At 47.0% G+C, this 16,110-nt stretch overlaps 3 protein-coding genes across 3 annotated transcripts; 2 read left to right on the top strand and 1 right to left on the bottom strand.

Annotated features, from left to right (window-relative positions):
• On the top strand, positions 1-2,447 carry GTPBP8 (GTP binding protein 8; the record flags this gene model as incomplete). The annotated part of the gene is made up of 6 exons (XM_079533374.1): positions 1-309; positions 476-574; positions 969-1,099; positions 1,464-1,563; positions 1,997-2,115; positions 2,363-2,447. The coding sequence occupies 6 exons, from the start codon at positions 1-3 to the stop codon at positions 2,445-2,447; spliced, it is 843 nt and encodes a 280-aa protein (XP_079389500.1).
• Positions 2,448-6,183: 3,736 nt separating this feature from the next.
• TAF13 (TATA-box binding protein associated factor 13) lies at positions 6,184-8,266 on the top strand (the record flags this gene model as incomplete). Its single annotated transcript, XM_079546583.1, has 4 exons — positions 6,184-6,210; positions 6,325-6,403; positions 6,687-6,784; positions 7,883-8,266. The coding sequence occupies 4 exons, from the start codon at positions 6,184-6,186 to the stop codon at positions 8,051-8,053; spliced, it is 375 nt and encodes a 124-aa protein (XP_079402709.1). The 3' UTR covers positions 8,054-8,266.
• Positions 8,267-9,479: 1,213 nt separating this feature from the next.
• RMP64 (ribonuclease MRP subunit p64) lies at positions 9,480-15,408 on the bottom strand (the record flags this gene model as incomplete). Its single annotated transcript, XM_079549917.1, has 9 exons — positions 9,480-9,858; positions 10,311-10,561; positions 10,892-10,953; positions 11,598-11,956; positions 12,809-12,886; positions 13,231-13,362; positions 13,451-13,527; positions 14,966-15,120; positions 15,318-15,408. 9 exons carry the CDS (start codon positions 15,406-15,408, stop codon positions 9,480-9,482), a joined length of 1,584 nt encoding a protein of 527 aa, XP_079406043.1.
• Positions 15,409-16,110: the final 702 nt, after the last annotated feature.

The raw sequence follows: 16,110 nt of genomic DNA on the forward strand, positions 1-16,110 counted from the left end.
ATGCTGTTGCTGCGGGCGGCGCGGAGCCGCGCGGGGGGTCCGTATGGCCACTCTCCTCTGCCGCTGGCCGGCCTCTCGCAGGTGTTGAAGCTGGAGCGGAGCCGCCGCGACGGCGTCATGTTCCCGCTGCAGCGGCTGGCGCGCAACCTGGCTCCCGGCGCAGAGGAGGCGGCCTTCAATCTGTTCCAGCCCGGGCTGCCCGCGCTGCAGCACGCCGAGATGCTTTTCACCTCCCGCCGCGGTCACGCCATCGACTACGTGAGCTCCGCCGTGCGTATGGAGCACGCCCCGACGACCGCGCGGCCCGAGGTCAGGACGCGGCCGGGACAGCGGGGAGGCCGGGTGGGTGGGCTTGGCGACCCCAGCGCTGTGGTTTTGTCCCCGCTGTGCCCCGTGCGGCTGCAAAAGCGGCGGTGGGTGCCGGCCGCCCCGTGCTGAAGGTCGGTGTGGAAGTGCTCGCTCTTCTCTAGCACAGGTGTGCTTCATCGGCCGGAGCAACGTGGGCAAGTCGTCGTTAATCCGGGCCTTGTTCTCGCTGGCTCCAGAAGTGGAGGTCAGAGTGTCAAAAACTCCAGTAAGTGCCGTTTGTAACTTCTGTCCCTCTGGGCCAAAAGCTGCTGGTAACCCAGGCGGTGTGACTGAGGAAGAGGCAAAGGCTCGAGTAGAAGGAGAGCAGCCAGCGCTGGCCTGGCTTTTGCACAGAGAAAGGTGGGACGCAGGTAGCATAGCTCCTCAGCCTTAGTGCGTAACACACCTGGCACATGGAGTAAAAGAACCCTTTGTAAAAGAACCAAGATACCTGTGAAGGTATTTTTGGTTGATTATTTTAAAGGTAGAACCATCGAGGATTGTGAGAAGAGGAGGAGATGACAGCTTATGTACGGGGTATGGAACAGAGACCACTTTCAGGCTATCACCTAACTGCCCATCTTAGCATCTCTTTCTTCTTTTCTAAATCCTCTCCCCAGGGCCACACAAAGAAGATGAATTTCTTCAACGTAGGGAAGTACTTCACTTTGGTGGATATGCCAGGGTATGGCTACCGTGCCCCAAAAGACTTTGTGGATATGGTGGAGGCTTATCTGCAGGAGCGGCACAAGTAAGGGACTTCACTATACCTCAATGCAGTAATGAGAGATGAATGCCTAATTTGCAGATTCGTGTAATCAGAAGATAAAATTCCACAGAGCTAGCAGCATTCAGTGGTCATGTTGATGAGTCTGAAGTTGTTCCCTGGAAACCTCTGTGGTGACCCTTATTCAGTCACTCACTCATGCTTAGCCAGATCGAACAGCAGAAGACATGAAGGTGCTGCTCCATGCTGAACTCTCAGCTGCCGTGCATGGCTTTTCTTGGCTTTTCTTTCTCCAAATCTTGCATTTCTTGTTCTTGCTTATGACTTTGGCAGGAGCACAGCAGGATAAAATAATGGTGCTGACTATTGTTGCCTGTATTTCTGACAGCTTGAAGAGGACTTTTCTATTAGTCGATGCTGTGGTAGGAATCCAGAGCACAGATCTTATTGCAGTAGAGATGCTGGAGGAGTTTGGGATTCCTTATGTGGTAAGTAATACTTTGTTCTTGAGAAGGTGGAAGCAGTAGGAAAACTTGACTGGTGTTAGATTACCTTTAGCATATAACTATAAAGGAATGTACCTCCTACCTGAACTTTTGCAAGCTGTCCTACCATCCACTCTGCCTTCTTTATTGATAATAAAATAGATCCAAGGTTTGTTTGGGGGCATCTGAGGGATTTTTTGAAATTTATTTATTGACAATTTTTCAGTGCTCAGCTCAAGGAACATGAAAAGGTCTAAGCCTGTGCAGGCTGTGGTGGTGTTCTGGTAAACTGTATTATACCATTTCTCCCAATTAGCTATGACCCAGAATTTTCTGCCTGCCTTGCAGAATGCCCCAGGAGCTCTTCCAGATGTTCCAGGCTAGCAGCAAAATCATCTTCTTTTCCTCTCTGTCTTCTCTTTCTGGATCCATACAGATGGTGTTAACAAAAATTGACCGAGCTTCCAAGGGACTGTTGTTAAAGAATGTTCTGGGGATCCAGAAGTTTGTAAAGGAGAAAACTCAGGGTTGCTTTCCTCAGCTATTCCTAGTCAGGTAATGGTTTTTTTTTTTTTCTTGCTGCTGTTCCTTGTGGATGATGATTTGCGCTGACCAAGCTACCTTTGTCTGGAACTGTGCTAGCAGTAACAAGCTATCATTGATTACATTAGAAGTGCTTACTCTATTAATGTTGTATTGCACTGTGGGGATAAATTTAATTTAATGCAGCCAGTGGTTGAATTTGCTTGTCTTGCTCCTAGATACGCAGCATCAGGCACTGAGCATCCCTTTGTTTCCACAGTTCTGTGGAGTTTTCAGGAGTCCACTTGCTAAGGTGTTTTGTAGCCCATGTTACTGGAAACCTGCCTACTGTAGAGGCCAGCTGAAAAGTCTGGCTCCTGGTCTGCTCAGCTCATCTGGAACAAAAGGTACCAAAACTAGAGGTCTGGAATTTTGTTGTAAGAATCTGAAGCACCAAAATTATTTTTGGATAAGCTTGTATAAATTTTTGGCTAAAGTAATGTTTTTAAAGGTAAGCTTTTTGTTTAATAAACTCATTAATTCAAGACATTTGCACTGTGAATGAATCCTGGGTACTACACAAAACCTATGTATTCGTGTCAGTGGAGGAAAAATAAATAATCAGAGAACTTCCAGAGAAGCCAGGTTTTAATAAAGGACTCCATCTCCCTTCAGGTAAACATTCAAAAATTCACTGCACCAGTATTTAGAATACTACAGGTAGCCCAGTAATCTCATTAATAAAAAAGCATTTAGTTTAGAAATGAAAAAAACCACGGCCGTATGTTAAGTGAACTAAACTTGCCTTGTTGAGCTGAATGACATCTAGAAGTTTAAACTAGCACATGGGCACCCTGCCTGCTCTAAGGCTATCCAGAGAGAAAACAGTCAATGCTTTGTTTGCAAAAGGCTTTTTGGAAACTTCTTGTATTTTTGCACCTTTGTAACTCCTCTGCATTGTGCATTCCATAGGTTCAGCACGATAGCATGCCTCGCTTGTGTACGTCCAGTTGTCCTTGTTCCTGGTGGATGCAGGAAAGGAAACCTACTTTATGGGATCTGCCTTCCGGTTGGCTTGAAACAGTGGTGATAAATGAACAACACCTAGCGGAACTCTCTCCTCCTGCACTTTATCATCACTCGGTGCTGCATCTACCTTCTGTTTTAAATCCCACTTGAAGTTCTGCAGCTGCCCTCAGCTGAGTTATCAGAGATGGGTCTGTTACCTGCATCTGTCCTGTGCTGGGAGTTGAAGCACAATACTGAGGTCCCACAACCGCTGTACCTAAGAGTACAATGTGGGGGAAAACAGAGCTTGTACAGAATCTACAAAAAGAACTGCCATTAAATAGCAGTAGTTGTGCACAGGAATTTAGACCAAAGCTAGTAAGTGCCTGTGTCATGCCCTGGGACTCATCCTGTCTTAAGACTGCCAATTCTGTGTATGCAGTTGTTCAAGCTAACTTACATTAAGTGTTTAAATCTCAAGGTAATTCTTTCATAAACCACTCTGAGGCTTGAAGGTGGTATTTCTACTGTTTGCTACATTAAGGAATTTCTTGTAACTCTCAGATTAGACTTGAAGCAGAGTTTGTTTCCAGCAGATATGTAGGAAGTGGAAAGGTGAGGAATACTGTAGAGAGATGTGGATCTCCAGTTTCTACATGTAAGTAGAGATCAAGCCTGTAAAACTCTACTGTTTTGTTTCTAATCCCAAAATGCTCCAAAGCAAACTGGCCTGTGGGCGTTTGATTCTAGAAATAAATACAATAGGATCTAGAGAGATGTTGACGTGCACGTCAACATTTCAGGAATAAGCATGTGTTAGTATCTTAAAACCAGTGTCTTTCAAAGGCATCATTGTAGTCAAAGAAGCTGTAATCTTCAAGGCCTCAGTTTGTTGTGTGCAAGAATCGATGCCTCTGTGACAGGTGTGACAGTAAATAAAATCAAGTTAAATTAAGCAGGATTTACGTGTTCAAGCATTTTAGTGCATGCTTTGGCTAAACAGTTGTGACACACTGGCAAGTAAACTTTCTTGCCAAGTTCTCAGGAGTATGCTGTGTTGCTGAATGAAGAATTGCATTTTCTGAGGCTGTGGACATAGAAGTTCTCTCTTTCGTTCACTCGCTGATAGGTGGTGGGCCTGGCAGCAAACTGAAGGAGAGATCCTGAAACCATTCCATGTAACATCTGTTTTATTGCCATCTCATCAATTTACAGCCAGCTGTATCAACACCAAAAGAAGTACCCTTCTCTTACGTGCACAAGTGATTTTTAATATTGGGTTTGCTAACTACTGTATCTCTTACTGAATTAGCCAAAATGTTAAGCCTGTATGCACTGTTCTATTTTAATACTAATTTAATGCTGTTCAAGCATTTGTTAAATAATTGATTTTTAACTACTTCAGATATAGCTACTCAAATCTTACATAAGCATAGAAAACTGTTGTGCTCAATAAGGTAATTATTGAACAGCCATAAACTATTTAGTTTAATAGGGAAGATGATGTTTTTGTATTCTAATAATCCATTGTATCCACTGTATCATTTGTGCACCACGTGACTATTTGTGCTGATGCTGTTCTCCAGTGGTTCCTGTGATGAACACAGTGCTGCTGGACTGCTGCCCTCAGGCAAGTGGTATCTCCAGATGGCAGCAGCCACAGACTGCCTTGGGGAAGGCTGTTCAATCTCAGACACCTGAAAGCAGTGTATTCACTTCCTTTGAATTTACCTGAGATCCTTCTGTGTTCCATCTTCTTGACTCTACTGGTTTTGTTTCTCCAGTGTCATCACCTCAGCTGCATCTTTTTCTTCCTCTTCTTCAGCTTCCTAAAGAAAAATCTTCTGAATAGCTTAAGTTACCAAGGTATCATTCCCCATGATGCAAACCAGCAGCCATTACTCTTCCCTAAACTGTAACTGTTCTGTTAAGCGCAACAGGTTGCCTGAAAGGTATCTCCAAGCACAAATGCTGACACAGCCTAGCAAGCAGGATACCTAAAGCCACTTTGTCTATGTCACATTGCTTAATAAAACAGTGGTAATGTTCCACATGCTACTCCATCATTTAGGAAAAGTCCTAAAGCTGTTTTAAAGTGACATTCTCCACAAGAACATTGTTTAGTGCTGAAATTCAAGTTGTGAAATTCAAGTAATCTGCCATGATCCATGTACGTAGGAGGAGGAGTTTACCCAAAATCACGCTGAAAAACGGAGTCAAAAAGAAACAGGAGTGGATTTTTGCAGAACCTCTTCCTGACAGGGTATGGAACTAGGTACCGTAACTGTAGCACTTGCCTTATATTGTCAAATTTCATCTTCAGCTTTTCTGGACAGACCTATGCATCAGCAAAAGCTTGTGCCTTCTTGCCCAAGCCACTGACATGCTGAAAAGGAATTTGGAGCATTTATTTAAGATCCCTTTTCCATAAAACCTTGTCACAAAGTGACCTGCGCTCTTTCAGTGCCTCGCTACCTGCAAGAAAGCTCCACTGATACTCCAATACTATTTTTCCTAAAATGAAAGTCAGAGACTGAAATTGATTTTGAGATTTGATTTAGCATATCCACTGCTTTTCTTATCTGCAGATTCCCTAGATTTATACTCATTATGATACTACAAGTGTACAGGAACTGTCAGCTTGTGACCTGAAAGTCACAAATCAACTGCTAACCAGAGGCAGATGCTGTATTAGCAGTCTCCTAATCACTCCCTGCAGAGATAAACGTGCCTTCTTTGCAAGCTTTGGGAGAAAGGAAGAGGCCAGTAAGAGCAGCACTGCGATACCAGTGCTACAGACCATTCAGCAAGGATCTTGAGCGTCAGGAGCACAGCAGATCCTGGACATAGAATCTGTGATATAAACGTACTGAGAAAACTCTACGCGGGATCCCGTGGAAAGCGTTTCTGAAGGGCAAAGACACTCAGGGAAGCCGGCAGGTCTTCAAGTGCAAGAACTGGTCAAGGCAGGAGAAGAAACCGCTCTATGAGAATGGTTTGGCACAACAAGATGGCAGCCCCCGTGGGAGGCGGGACGGAGCAACCGGAAGGTCTTCCGTCCTCGGCCGGAAGCGGTGGCAGGCTGTGGCGGCCATGGCTGACGAGGAGGAGGATGCGCCGGTGAGCGGCGGGGGTTGCGGGTTGTTTGCGTGGGGCGAGCGACCACGCGTCTACCCGTAGGGCGGGAGGGGGCTCCCCGTCTAACGGCCTCCTTCCTCCGCTGTGCCCCTCCAGTTCGAGGAGGACTCCGAGGAAGCCGGCGGCGGACTGGACGGCGGGCAGGGCAAGAGGAAGAGGCTCTTTTCTAAAGAACGTGAGTCCAGGCGGGGGCTGCCGCGGCGGTGCGTTACCCGCCGTGCCAGCTGCCCCGTGGCCGGTAAAGCGTTCGGTGCGGGGCCGGCCCAGCATGCTGCTGTCTGACATCCCGTTCCGTGCGCGCTGCTGGGATTTTGTTGGCTTCTGCCTACGTGTTCCCTGCACTCCTGCCTGCCGGGAGTGGGTACCGTCCTGCTGTGGTGTCTGGGCGGGAGCTCGGGATGGGAGCGTTGCTGATGTGCTGAGCAGACAGAGGCCTCACGCTGTGTATCTTCCTGCAGTAAGATGCATGATGTACGGATTTGGGGATGACCAGAACCCTTACACAGAATCTGTGGACATTCTTGAGGACCTGGTGATAGAATTTATCACAGAAATGGTAAGTCAGCCAGAGGTCGTGTACTGAAGGCGGCTCTGTTCAGCTTTGGAAAAGAAGACTGAGAGGGGATCTGATCAATGTCTATAAATATCTAAGGTGCGGGAGGAAAAGAGACAAGGTTGGACTCCTTTCAGTGGTGTGTGGCAATATGACAAAGGGAAATGGCCACAAACTGGAGTATAGGAGCTTCTGCACAAATGTGCACAGTACTTCTTCACGGTGAGGGTGACGGAGCACTGGAACAGGCTGCCCAGAGGGGTTGTGGAGTCTCCTTCTCAGGAGATGTTCAGGACCCACCCGGACTCCTACCTGTGCAACCTGATCTAGGGAGCCTGCTTTGGCTCCCTCTGCTTCAATGACAGCGGTATTCCAGGCAAAAACTCAGTTCCAGCTAGGAAGAAATCTAAACTCAGATGTTGCTCTTTGAATATTAAGACAAAATTAATGCACTTTATTGCACATGGATTTAGGGCAGAGTTTGGAGCCTTTAAGTAGCAGAGGAAAAAATCTACAGCTGACTTTGAGGCGCCCTGTGGCATCATTATGTGTTCTGCTGACAAATGGCTCAGTTTTGAAAGGTTGTCCGCTGCGTGTGTTCTCTCAGAGCCTTTACACAGATGGGAATGCAATCCCATGCCATAAAATAAGTGCAGATGTCTGGGCCCTAAAGCTGATCCAGACACATGGGTACTACTTGAGCACTTGTGATAAACAAGAACAGAAAATAAGTGGTACTGTTTGTGGATCTCTTCTCATGAGAAGTTAGCCTTGCCTACCCTCAACAGAACACCAGACTTTCCTCTGATGCAGGTACTGCACACTGCATGCAGATTCTGCTTGATGCTGTTGTTTCCTCAAGCACTTTGCAGATCAGGTGTTCCCTCCCCAGTCCGGCTTCAGTTCCAAAGGCGTTCCTGTAGAGTGGTACCCAACGCATATGAGGTACTGCACTTGTAAGCTCTTCTGGGACTTGGATGGCAATGCCCACCTCCTGCACTTGCTGCTTCTAGACTGTTAAAAATGACAGGGAATACAGTGGGATTGAGATCTGAAAAAAACTAAAAGGGGTAGAGGAACACTGATTTTTCTCTCTTGCAGACACATAAGGCCATGTCAATTGGACGGCAGGGCCGTGTACAGGTTGAGGACATTGTCTTCCTAATCCGGAAGGACCCCCGGAAGTTTGCCAGAGTTAAAGACCTTCTGACTATGAATGAAGAACTGAAACGTGCCAGAAAGGCCTTTGATGAAGCAAATTATGGATCCTGATGCTGCGTACAGGCTTCACGGGGGCATGCTGTAAGCTCCTGTAAGAAGAAGAAATGTCACGTGTGTTGCTTTCAGGGGTTTATTTGAGGTGGAGATCATTGCTGCTGGGATATCTGCCCTGCCTCTCAACCTCTTGTGGTAGGCATTCAAAGCAGCCAGGTGTTACCTGATTGCACGTGTTATTCCTAACGTGTTCTTATACCATTCTGTGAATTTGAGAAATGAGCTCTAAGGATTCTTTAAAGGTGAGAAGTCTGTTTGCTGTGGGACTGTTGAATCTGGCATCTAGAAGGCCCGTGACAAGTTCTTCTTTACTTTGGTTATTGCTAGGTATTCTGTTGACAAGAAACCTGGAAAATAGATCTTGGTTAACTGGACGAATGAAGTTTTCAAGCCCAAACTATTCAAAATTCTGCTCTGTATATAATCCTTGAATAAAACAGCTCCAGTCTGTGCCCACTCTTCAGAGACTGAACTTATATTGACCAGTTAAGACAGGGCACATAAAAAAGTATGAGCTCTTCTAGCATCTCATGGGCTCTGAAGTGCAGTTTCTGTCCTAGTAGACATAGCTCTGCTGTTCTCTACCGTATGTTTAGAGAACTGAAATTAACCTGTTCCAGATTTACTTGCTCTTAGACCCCTTCCTTACCCCTGTTGGGCAGATGCTCAGCTATAAAGCTGGTTTGACTTCATTCAGAGAAATTTTTCAAATAAATAACCCCAAGATCAGGATCACCAGGTAATTAAGAGCCTGATGGAAAGCACTAAGCATGTGAAATGGTGTTAGAGCAAGCAATAAATATGTGCTGGAATAGCTACACTTTGCTTTGCCAAGCAGGCAAAAACTGCACACTGAAAAGACTTCAGGACATTGGAGGACTTGTTCAAAGGTAGGTTTACTCTTGCAGGCTCTGGCTGTGCTTTGCCCTATTTCCAAAGCAGCAGGATTTGGTTAACTTCTTTTCAGGACAAGGATAACAAGTATAGAACGGTGAAAACACTGCAAGTCAAGGCTGTTGTCTGTACAAACAGTAAGAGAGGAGTTATAACACTTTATGGAGAAGGGGCAGATCTTTAGGCCTGAGCAGCAGCAAGTGATCAGCTGCAGCTTTCTGCCTTGGGTGGTAATTAAGTGCTGTTGAATGCACAGCACAAATAACAGGTGGTCCCAGCAAAAGGGAAAAGGCACTGAGTAGGAAGTAACTCAAAGCTGCAGTCCCTGGGCAAGGCTGGGTAAAAGGATAAAGATTACTCATCTGTTTTGAACACTGTTCCATAAAAAAGAAAAAAAAAACACCTTAAAAAAAAATAAGATAGTTATTCCTTTGTTAGCAGAACTTGGTGTATGAGGTACCAAGACACTTAGAGGCATTCCGAGTTCTACTTAGAAAAACGAGACATGTTTCTTCTTCCCAGTCCAGAATCAGACACCCATTACTGCAAAAATAGAATCAATATCCACATTCTCAGAATCTCTGTGCACAGACTTGGGGCTTTCTTTTAACAGCAGCTGTTTAGGAGTCCCTGCTGTACTTTGTTTCACAGAGGCTGTATGAATGATGGGATATCCTCTCCAACTTGAAGGCCTCACGATGGGTGAAACACTGCTCACACGGTCCCGAAAAAGCTCAGAATGTTTTTGCTGAACAGTCTTCAGAATTCTCTTTGAGCACTTGGAGAATTTTGCCCTGCTTTGAAAGAACCATGCCCCACGGTACTGCCTTGGCCAGCGTGTGTTCTGTGAGCCACGCAGGAGGTATTTACAGAGCGTTGTTTTGACACAGCACAGTTTCTTCTGCAAGCTTAAGAGAAAGGCAGATGTACAAAAGAGAACTTTAACAGCTGTTACTGTTACTTCTGATCTTTTCAGAGATACAGATATGGGCATTCTCTTACCATTTCATTTGTCATACCCAGGAAATGAAACAGCATCTTGTACAGTGGTAGCCATAGCATTCTCAAGAAATCTGATGCCCTTTACATCATCTAGCATCATTATACATGCACATAATCTAAGCTGCATTTTCATCCCCCCTCTTTATTATGTATTCATGCACTTAGTAACTTTTTAAATCCTCTCACAAGTGAAGCTAAACAGAGTATTCATATCAGCAGTTCTAGTGACCTGAAGGTGTGATCGTGCTCAAGCTCAAAAAAATAGGTTAGACCACAGTATTTCTCTGCCTTGTAGCAAAACATGTGAAGTTAAACTATAGAAAGTCAGATCCAGAACCCCCAGACTCAGGAAAAATACCTGCATCCTTGCGCCTCCACGTGGTGCAGCCGATTGCTTTTCAACAACTTGCTGCGCAGAAAATAAGCTGCTGATTTGAGTTTATTGCCTTTGCACCACAGAATAGCTTTTCTGAGTGCCTCTGACAGCTCACCAAAAGATGCAGCTGTTTGAAACATCTGTACGTAAGGCCCAGCATGCTGCAATTTTGCCACAGAAGAGGAAAGTGACACTGATGTTTCTTTCAAAGGTTTTGATGTCGTGCATCTACCCTGAAACAAAGAACAAAAATAGTTGGGTTTCTAAAAACATGAGGTGTCTGATCCTCTGCTGGAGTGGAGCAAAGCACTGTGTTTTGCATTTCTTAAGGAGAGACACACCATGGGCATTTCTATTCCTGTCTACTGAGTTCCTCTCTGGTCACTTCATTTGACAAACCAACAAGTGCTTTCATAACAGAATGACCTGTTAGATGAGTAACATAAGGCAAGGAAAGGGGACGTCTTCCATCATACAGGTATCAAGTGCCAGGCTCTTTAGAGCAAATTAAAAAAAAAAAGCCAACAGAAAAGCAAACTCCTGTAAAATGGTGGCATACAAACCCTTTGTACTGGAGGTCTGGATGGTCTAAGCAAACTCTTCACATCAAACCACAGGTGGTTCCCTACAGAAAGAGAAGAGTTCCCATTAAGCAAAGAGTTTTAGGATCTTGCACAAAGACACTGTAATGCTTTGCCCTGCTGAGCTCTCAGCTCTCCACTGTCTCAGCAGACTCATGCCTATACTCAGCATTTACAAGCGTTTCATCATCCTGCATGGTAACTAGCAAGGGATGAAGAAGATGCAGATTTACAGGTGGCTGTAAGGGTGAGCTTGCACGTATAAAAGCTTCATGCACATATCCGGATGCCTGACTGTCACTGCCAACCATAGGCCTGACTGCAAGAGAGGATTGCTAGTTCTGGGCTACGTGCCCCCTATATTATGTTACTTACTCGTGTGGACTTTGCATCCCTTGCCATTCTTGGGCCCCAATTATACATAAGCAAGAAAATACAGGACCTGTACGCAGCATTCATTACCTGCTTCTCTCTTTGCTGTGTTGTTTAAAAACAATTCTCCTTCTTCCCCAGTACTGACATTATCTACAGCTTTATAAAATCAAGGGTGCATCCTCTTCCAAGGACAAGAGAGGGGAGTTAGTACCAGAACCACACTCTGGGTAGTAAAAGTGCTTGGCTCTGTTAGACAAAGCTGTAGCCAGTCTCAGATCTCAGAAACCAGTAGCGCTGTGGCAAAAGACTTTACCTCTGCTGCCTCTGGTTGCCAGAACGGGTTCTCCAATGTCATCCGCAGGGATGCTGTGGTTTTTCACAGCACTTGCAGGGGTCACAAAACCTCTCTTTTTCCCAACCTTTGACACTGCTTCTGACGTGGTTGGGAAGAGCTTCTTCAGCCAGCTGGTAGGTCTTTTTGCTGTAAGCATTTTAGCTTTCTGTTTCTTCACCTCAGAAGAAAGGTTAACTCCAAGAAAGCTACTGATATCAGAAGGGAAGGTAAATCCCTTGATGTAAGGCATCTGCTGGGTCTCAGACACCAGATGAAGTGATGTTGATACCACGCCATACAGGGAGATGAGGCTCTGCAGTACACACCTGTATTGAATCCTGAAGGGAGAAGACATAGGTGTAGACTCTCCCCCAGCAAGAACTTGTGCTTATACTCACTGAATAATTGCCTTGAATTCAAGGGGAAGAGTTGATTATAAAAAAAATCACATTTCAAACTGCCCTTTCCCTTTGTTCTCCATTCAGTAGAGGCCCTTCTCTTTACATTCCATCACATTTTCCTTTAATACTAGCCTGAGCCTCTCCTGCCAAAACACCTTCCATCTTTCAGGCACGTTCATAACCACAGCACAGGACTGATGTGACTGGTCCTACAGCTTTGTAGAGTGCAGGCTCTCACATCATGAACAAATCATTTCACAAGAGGTCTTTCTAATAAGCAGTGCACGTGGACTCAAGACACTTGTGCTAGCACTGATGCTCTGTGTTTGCTGGGGAAAGAGAGATTTCTTATGTGAAAAACAATTTTAGCAAGTTCTTGTGCGTAGTCCTGTTATGTCCTCAGTTCTGACCAGAATGATGATTTTCCAGGAAAATTATTAGTGAGCAACTTTATCACAGCCTTTCCATGTCAGCATGAGGCAGATGTACTGCTTGCTGCAGAGTGCCAGATGTCAGTGTCTGGCAGGCTAGCAGTAATGCTGTGTTTTTATTAGCACTCCAAAAAGCTTATGATGAACAAAGAACAAAGCCTTCCAAAACAGCACTCTCCACTCACACAACTCTTCAGGTGCTAGAATCGAGTCCAAAAGGATGGAGGGATCTCTGATTTATAAGATCTTTTTCCTCTCTCCTCCTAGCTGAATAAAGCTCACTCAGCAGCAATGCTCTAATCACAAGCTTTCTCCCTGACAGGCATGTCAAAAAGACAGCAAACTCAAATACACAAACCATAGCCGGCTCAACAAGCCTGAAGCCACGGTGTTCAAAAGTATGAATTCTTCTGAACAGAGATGTTTAACAGACAAGCTGAAGATTACACCAGTTAAGGTTAAAGAATAAACAGTATGTAATGAAACTTGCTGAACACACCAACTACAGGCAATTCACAAGGCAATATCCTGAATAATTTGGGAGATATGTATCCAAACTTTGGGTTTCTCAAGGCTGGAACAGCAGCCAGCCAACAGCCTGAGGTTCCTACCTAATAACTTGAAAATAACATGTCTGGCTATCAAAGAATCTTCAACATGCACAAATGAATTGCACAGTGGAGTCCACCAGCAACACAGAGCCTACAGCAGACCTTACTTTGGCCTCGTGAAGTGCTGCCGGTGAGCTGTAAGAATGTTTACATAGTGAAAAAAGGATACAGAAATGCTTTACAGCAACAGTCTAGCAGACGCAGTATGAGCTTACAGCCTCCCAGCACCTTCACGGCCACCGTTTCCAGCATAGGCTGGCTGGGAACTAAGCACTCCGCTTGGGCCTCGGCTTTATTTTTCCTGTGACAAGACAAGGGCAAGGAGATGTCTGTGATCTAGCATCTCCTCCTTCAGTTCCGTAGGCTGATCAATGGGTAGTATTACCTACCTGGGAATCAGTTCTGCCAGGGTTTCAATGCAGCCCACCAAGTTCATTTTCCAAAGGCGCTTCAAGCATTGTTCTACCTAGGAAAAAAAAGGGAAAAGAAAAGAAGAAAAAAAAAGGAAAGTCCTTCAGCTGGTGTTCTGAGAGACACAAATGCCCTTGTCTAAGAGCAGTCAGTATTTTAAGTGACACCTTCCCCTCATCAGTTTAATAGCAAATTGCAGGTTTGTGTGATGCAGTCATGTTCCCATATCTGCACTGTGCAGAAGAGACCCCTTTATCACCTTACTGTGAACAGGGAAATAAGAGCAGGAGCAGGTCAATGTTCATTGGCACTGCATGGTTTCTCCCGCAGCATATAAATGGAGTTCAAGAAGCATTTAGACAATGCTCTGAGGCATACGGTCTGATTTTTGGGTGGTCCTGCATGGAGCCAGGAGTTGCACTCATCGATCCTTATGGGTCCCTTACAATCCATGATATTCTGTGTCTCTGTGATAATGCAGCATGATGGGGATAAAGTACAGAGGTTTCTGAAATATTAACAATGGAATGTGTTTGGGATGTAACCAGTCTTTCAAAAACAATAAAGAACAAATGAATCAAGAAGGTAAGAACGACTGCTGTTTTATTTCAGCATAGTTGTTGGAAGACTATGGCAATCCCTTTACTACAGAACTGCTGAAGAGTTAAGCTTCTGCCTTAGGAGAGGCAGTGCCCGACAGAACAGCCTGCAGTTGTTCTTCCACACACAAACATCCCACCTCCCAAATAAATCAAATAGCATGAGGCTCCAAGACACACCAGCTGAAATAGAGCTCTGCTTTGCACGATGTCCCAGGCCCATTCTGGGACCAGTGCATGGTGTGCACAAACCATCCGTGGTTTTGCACTTGGGCTGAAGGAATCCTAGGAATCAATGAGCAGACCTTGAGAGCAGCCCTGCAGAGAAGGACCTGGGGGTTCTGATGGATAAAAAGCTTAACATGAGCCAGCATTATGCTCTTGCAGCTCAGAAAGCAAATGATATCCTGGGCTCCATCAGAAGAGGGGTGGCCAGCAGGGACAGGGAGGTGATTGTCGCTCTCTACTCTGCTCTTGTGAGGCCCCATCTGGAGTACTGTGTCCAGGTCTGGAGCCCCCAGTACAAGAAAGACAGAGAGCTGTTGGAGAGGGTCCAGAGGAGAGCCACGAAGGTGATCCAAAGATGGAGCACCTCCCCTATGAGGACAGGCTGAGGGAGCTGGGCCTGGAGAAAAGAAGGCTGTGGGGTGACCTCATTGCAGCCTTTCAGTACCTAAAGGGAGCCTACAAACAGGAGGAGAATGAACTCTTTGAAAGGGTAGGTAACTGCAGGATGAGGGGAAATGGTTTTCAGTTGAGGGAGGGAAGATTTAGGTTGGATGTCAGGGGGAAGTTCTTTACAGAGAGAGTGGTGAGGTGCTGGAACAGGCTGCCCAGAGAGGTTGTGGATGCCCCGTTCCTGGAGGCGTTCAAGGCAGGTTGCCCGCCGCTCACCTGCTGCATAGCGAGGTAAGGCCGGTGCCGCAGAAGCCTGCTGTGGAAGACGTAGAGCAGGGCCCGCAAGACGCGTCCCTCGGCGGCCAGGCCCGGCCCGGACAGCCGCTTCAGGGCGCCAACGCAGCGCCGCCGCAGGGCCGGCAGGCAGCTCACTGCGAACGGGAGGCACTCAGCAACCGCCGCGCGCACCGCCGTTCCCCACGCGCGCTCCCCGCCCCAGACTCCGCACGCCCAGGGTCGCCTTCCCCCTCCCGGCCCTCCCTGCCCTCCCTGCGGCCTCTCCGGCTCCGGTGCCTCCGCCCCTCCCCACTCTATCCCGGCCGCGCGGCCCGGCAACCGAGCCGGGGACCTGCGGGGTGCTGGGCGGTCACGGCCACCGCGCTGCTGCTAGCGGGCCACGGCACGTCCACGCGGTTCCACGCCTCCTCGGGCGCCGCCATCTTTCCCTGTGCGGGGCGGCGCTGCGCGGGGCGGGACGTGCGGGCGGGGGTGCGGTCTGCACTCAGTCACCCCCGGCGTTCCCAGCGCGCATGGAGTATTGCCGTTTGGGCTGCTCGGAAAGGAGGGTGCAGCAGCTGACGGCCCTTGCCATGCGCTGCGGCGGCAGCCCGTCGGGCGGTGACACAAGTCCTGTTGGCTGTCCTCTGCCATCACGCAATGCCCAGATCCCACAACACAAAACACGGCGATGTGCTTCACGTGAGCAGCAGTCGGCATTTGGGGCGGGGAAGAGGGACTGAGTGTACACTCGGGTGCCTGATCCCAGCCCAAGTCCATGGTCCCCTTCGCAGTGCCAAGCTAAAGGCTGAAGGCTTGGGGCAGAGCGGTTGGAACGCTGTGCTGCAGAAAACGATTTGGAGGTGTTAGCTGACGACTGGCTGAACATCAGCCAGCAGTGTGATGGCCAAGTGATGGCCAAGGCCAGCTGCACTCTTGGCTTGTATCAAGAGATGTGCAGCCAGCAGCAGCAGGGAGGTGATGGCCTTTCTGTATGCAACATTGATGAGGCTGCACTTCAAGACATTTCATAGCACCATAGAATGGCCTGGGTTGAAAAGGACCACAATGATCATCTGGTTTCAACCTCCTGCTGTGTGCAGGGTCACCAACCACCAGACCAGGCTGCCCAGAGCCACATCCAG

The sequence above is a fragment of the Tetrao urogallus genome (genome assembly GCF_951394365.1).
Source record: "Tetrao urogallus genome assembly, chromosome: 1".
NCBI lineage: Eukaryota > Metazoa > Chordata > Aves > Galliformes > Phasianidae > Tetrao > Tetrao urogallus.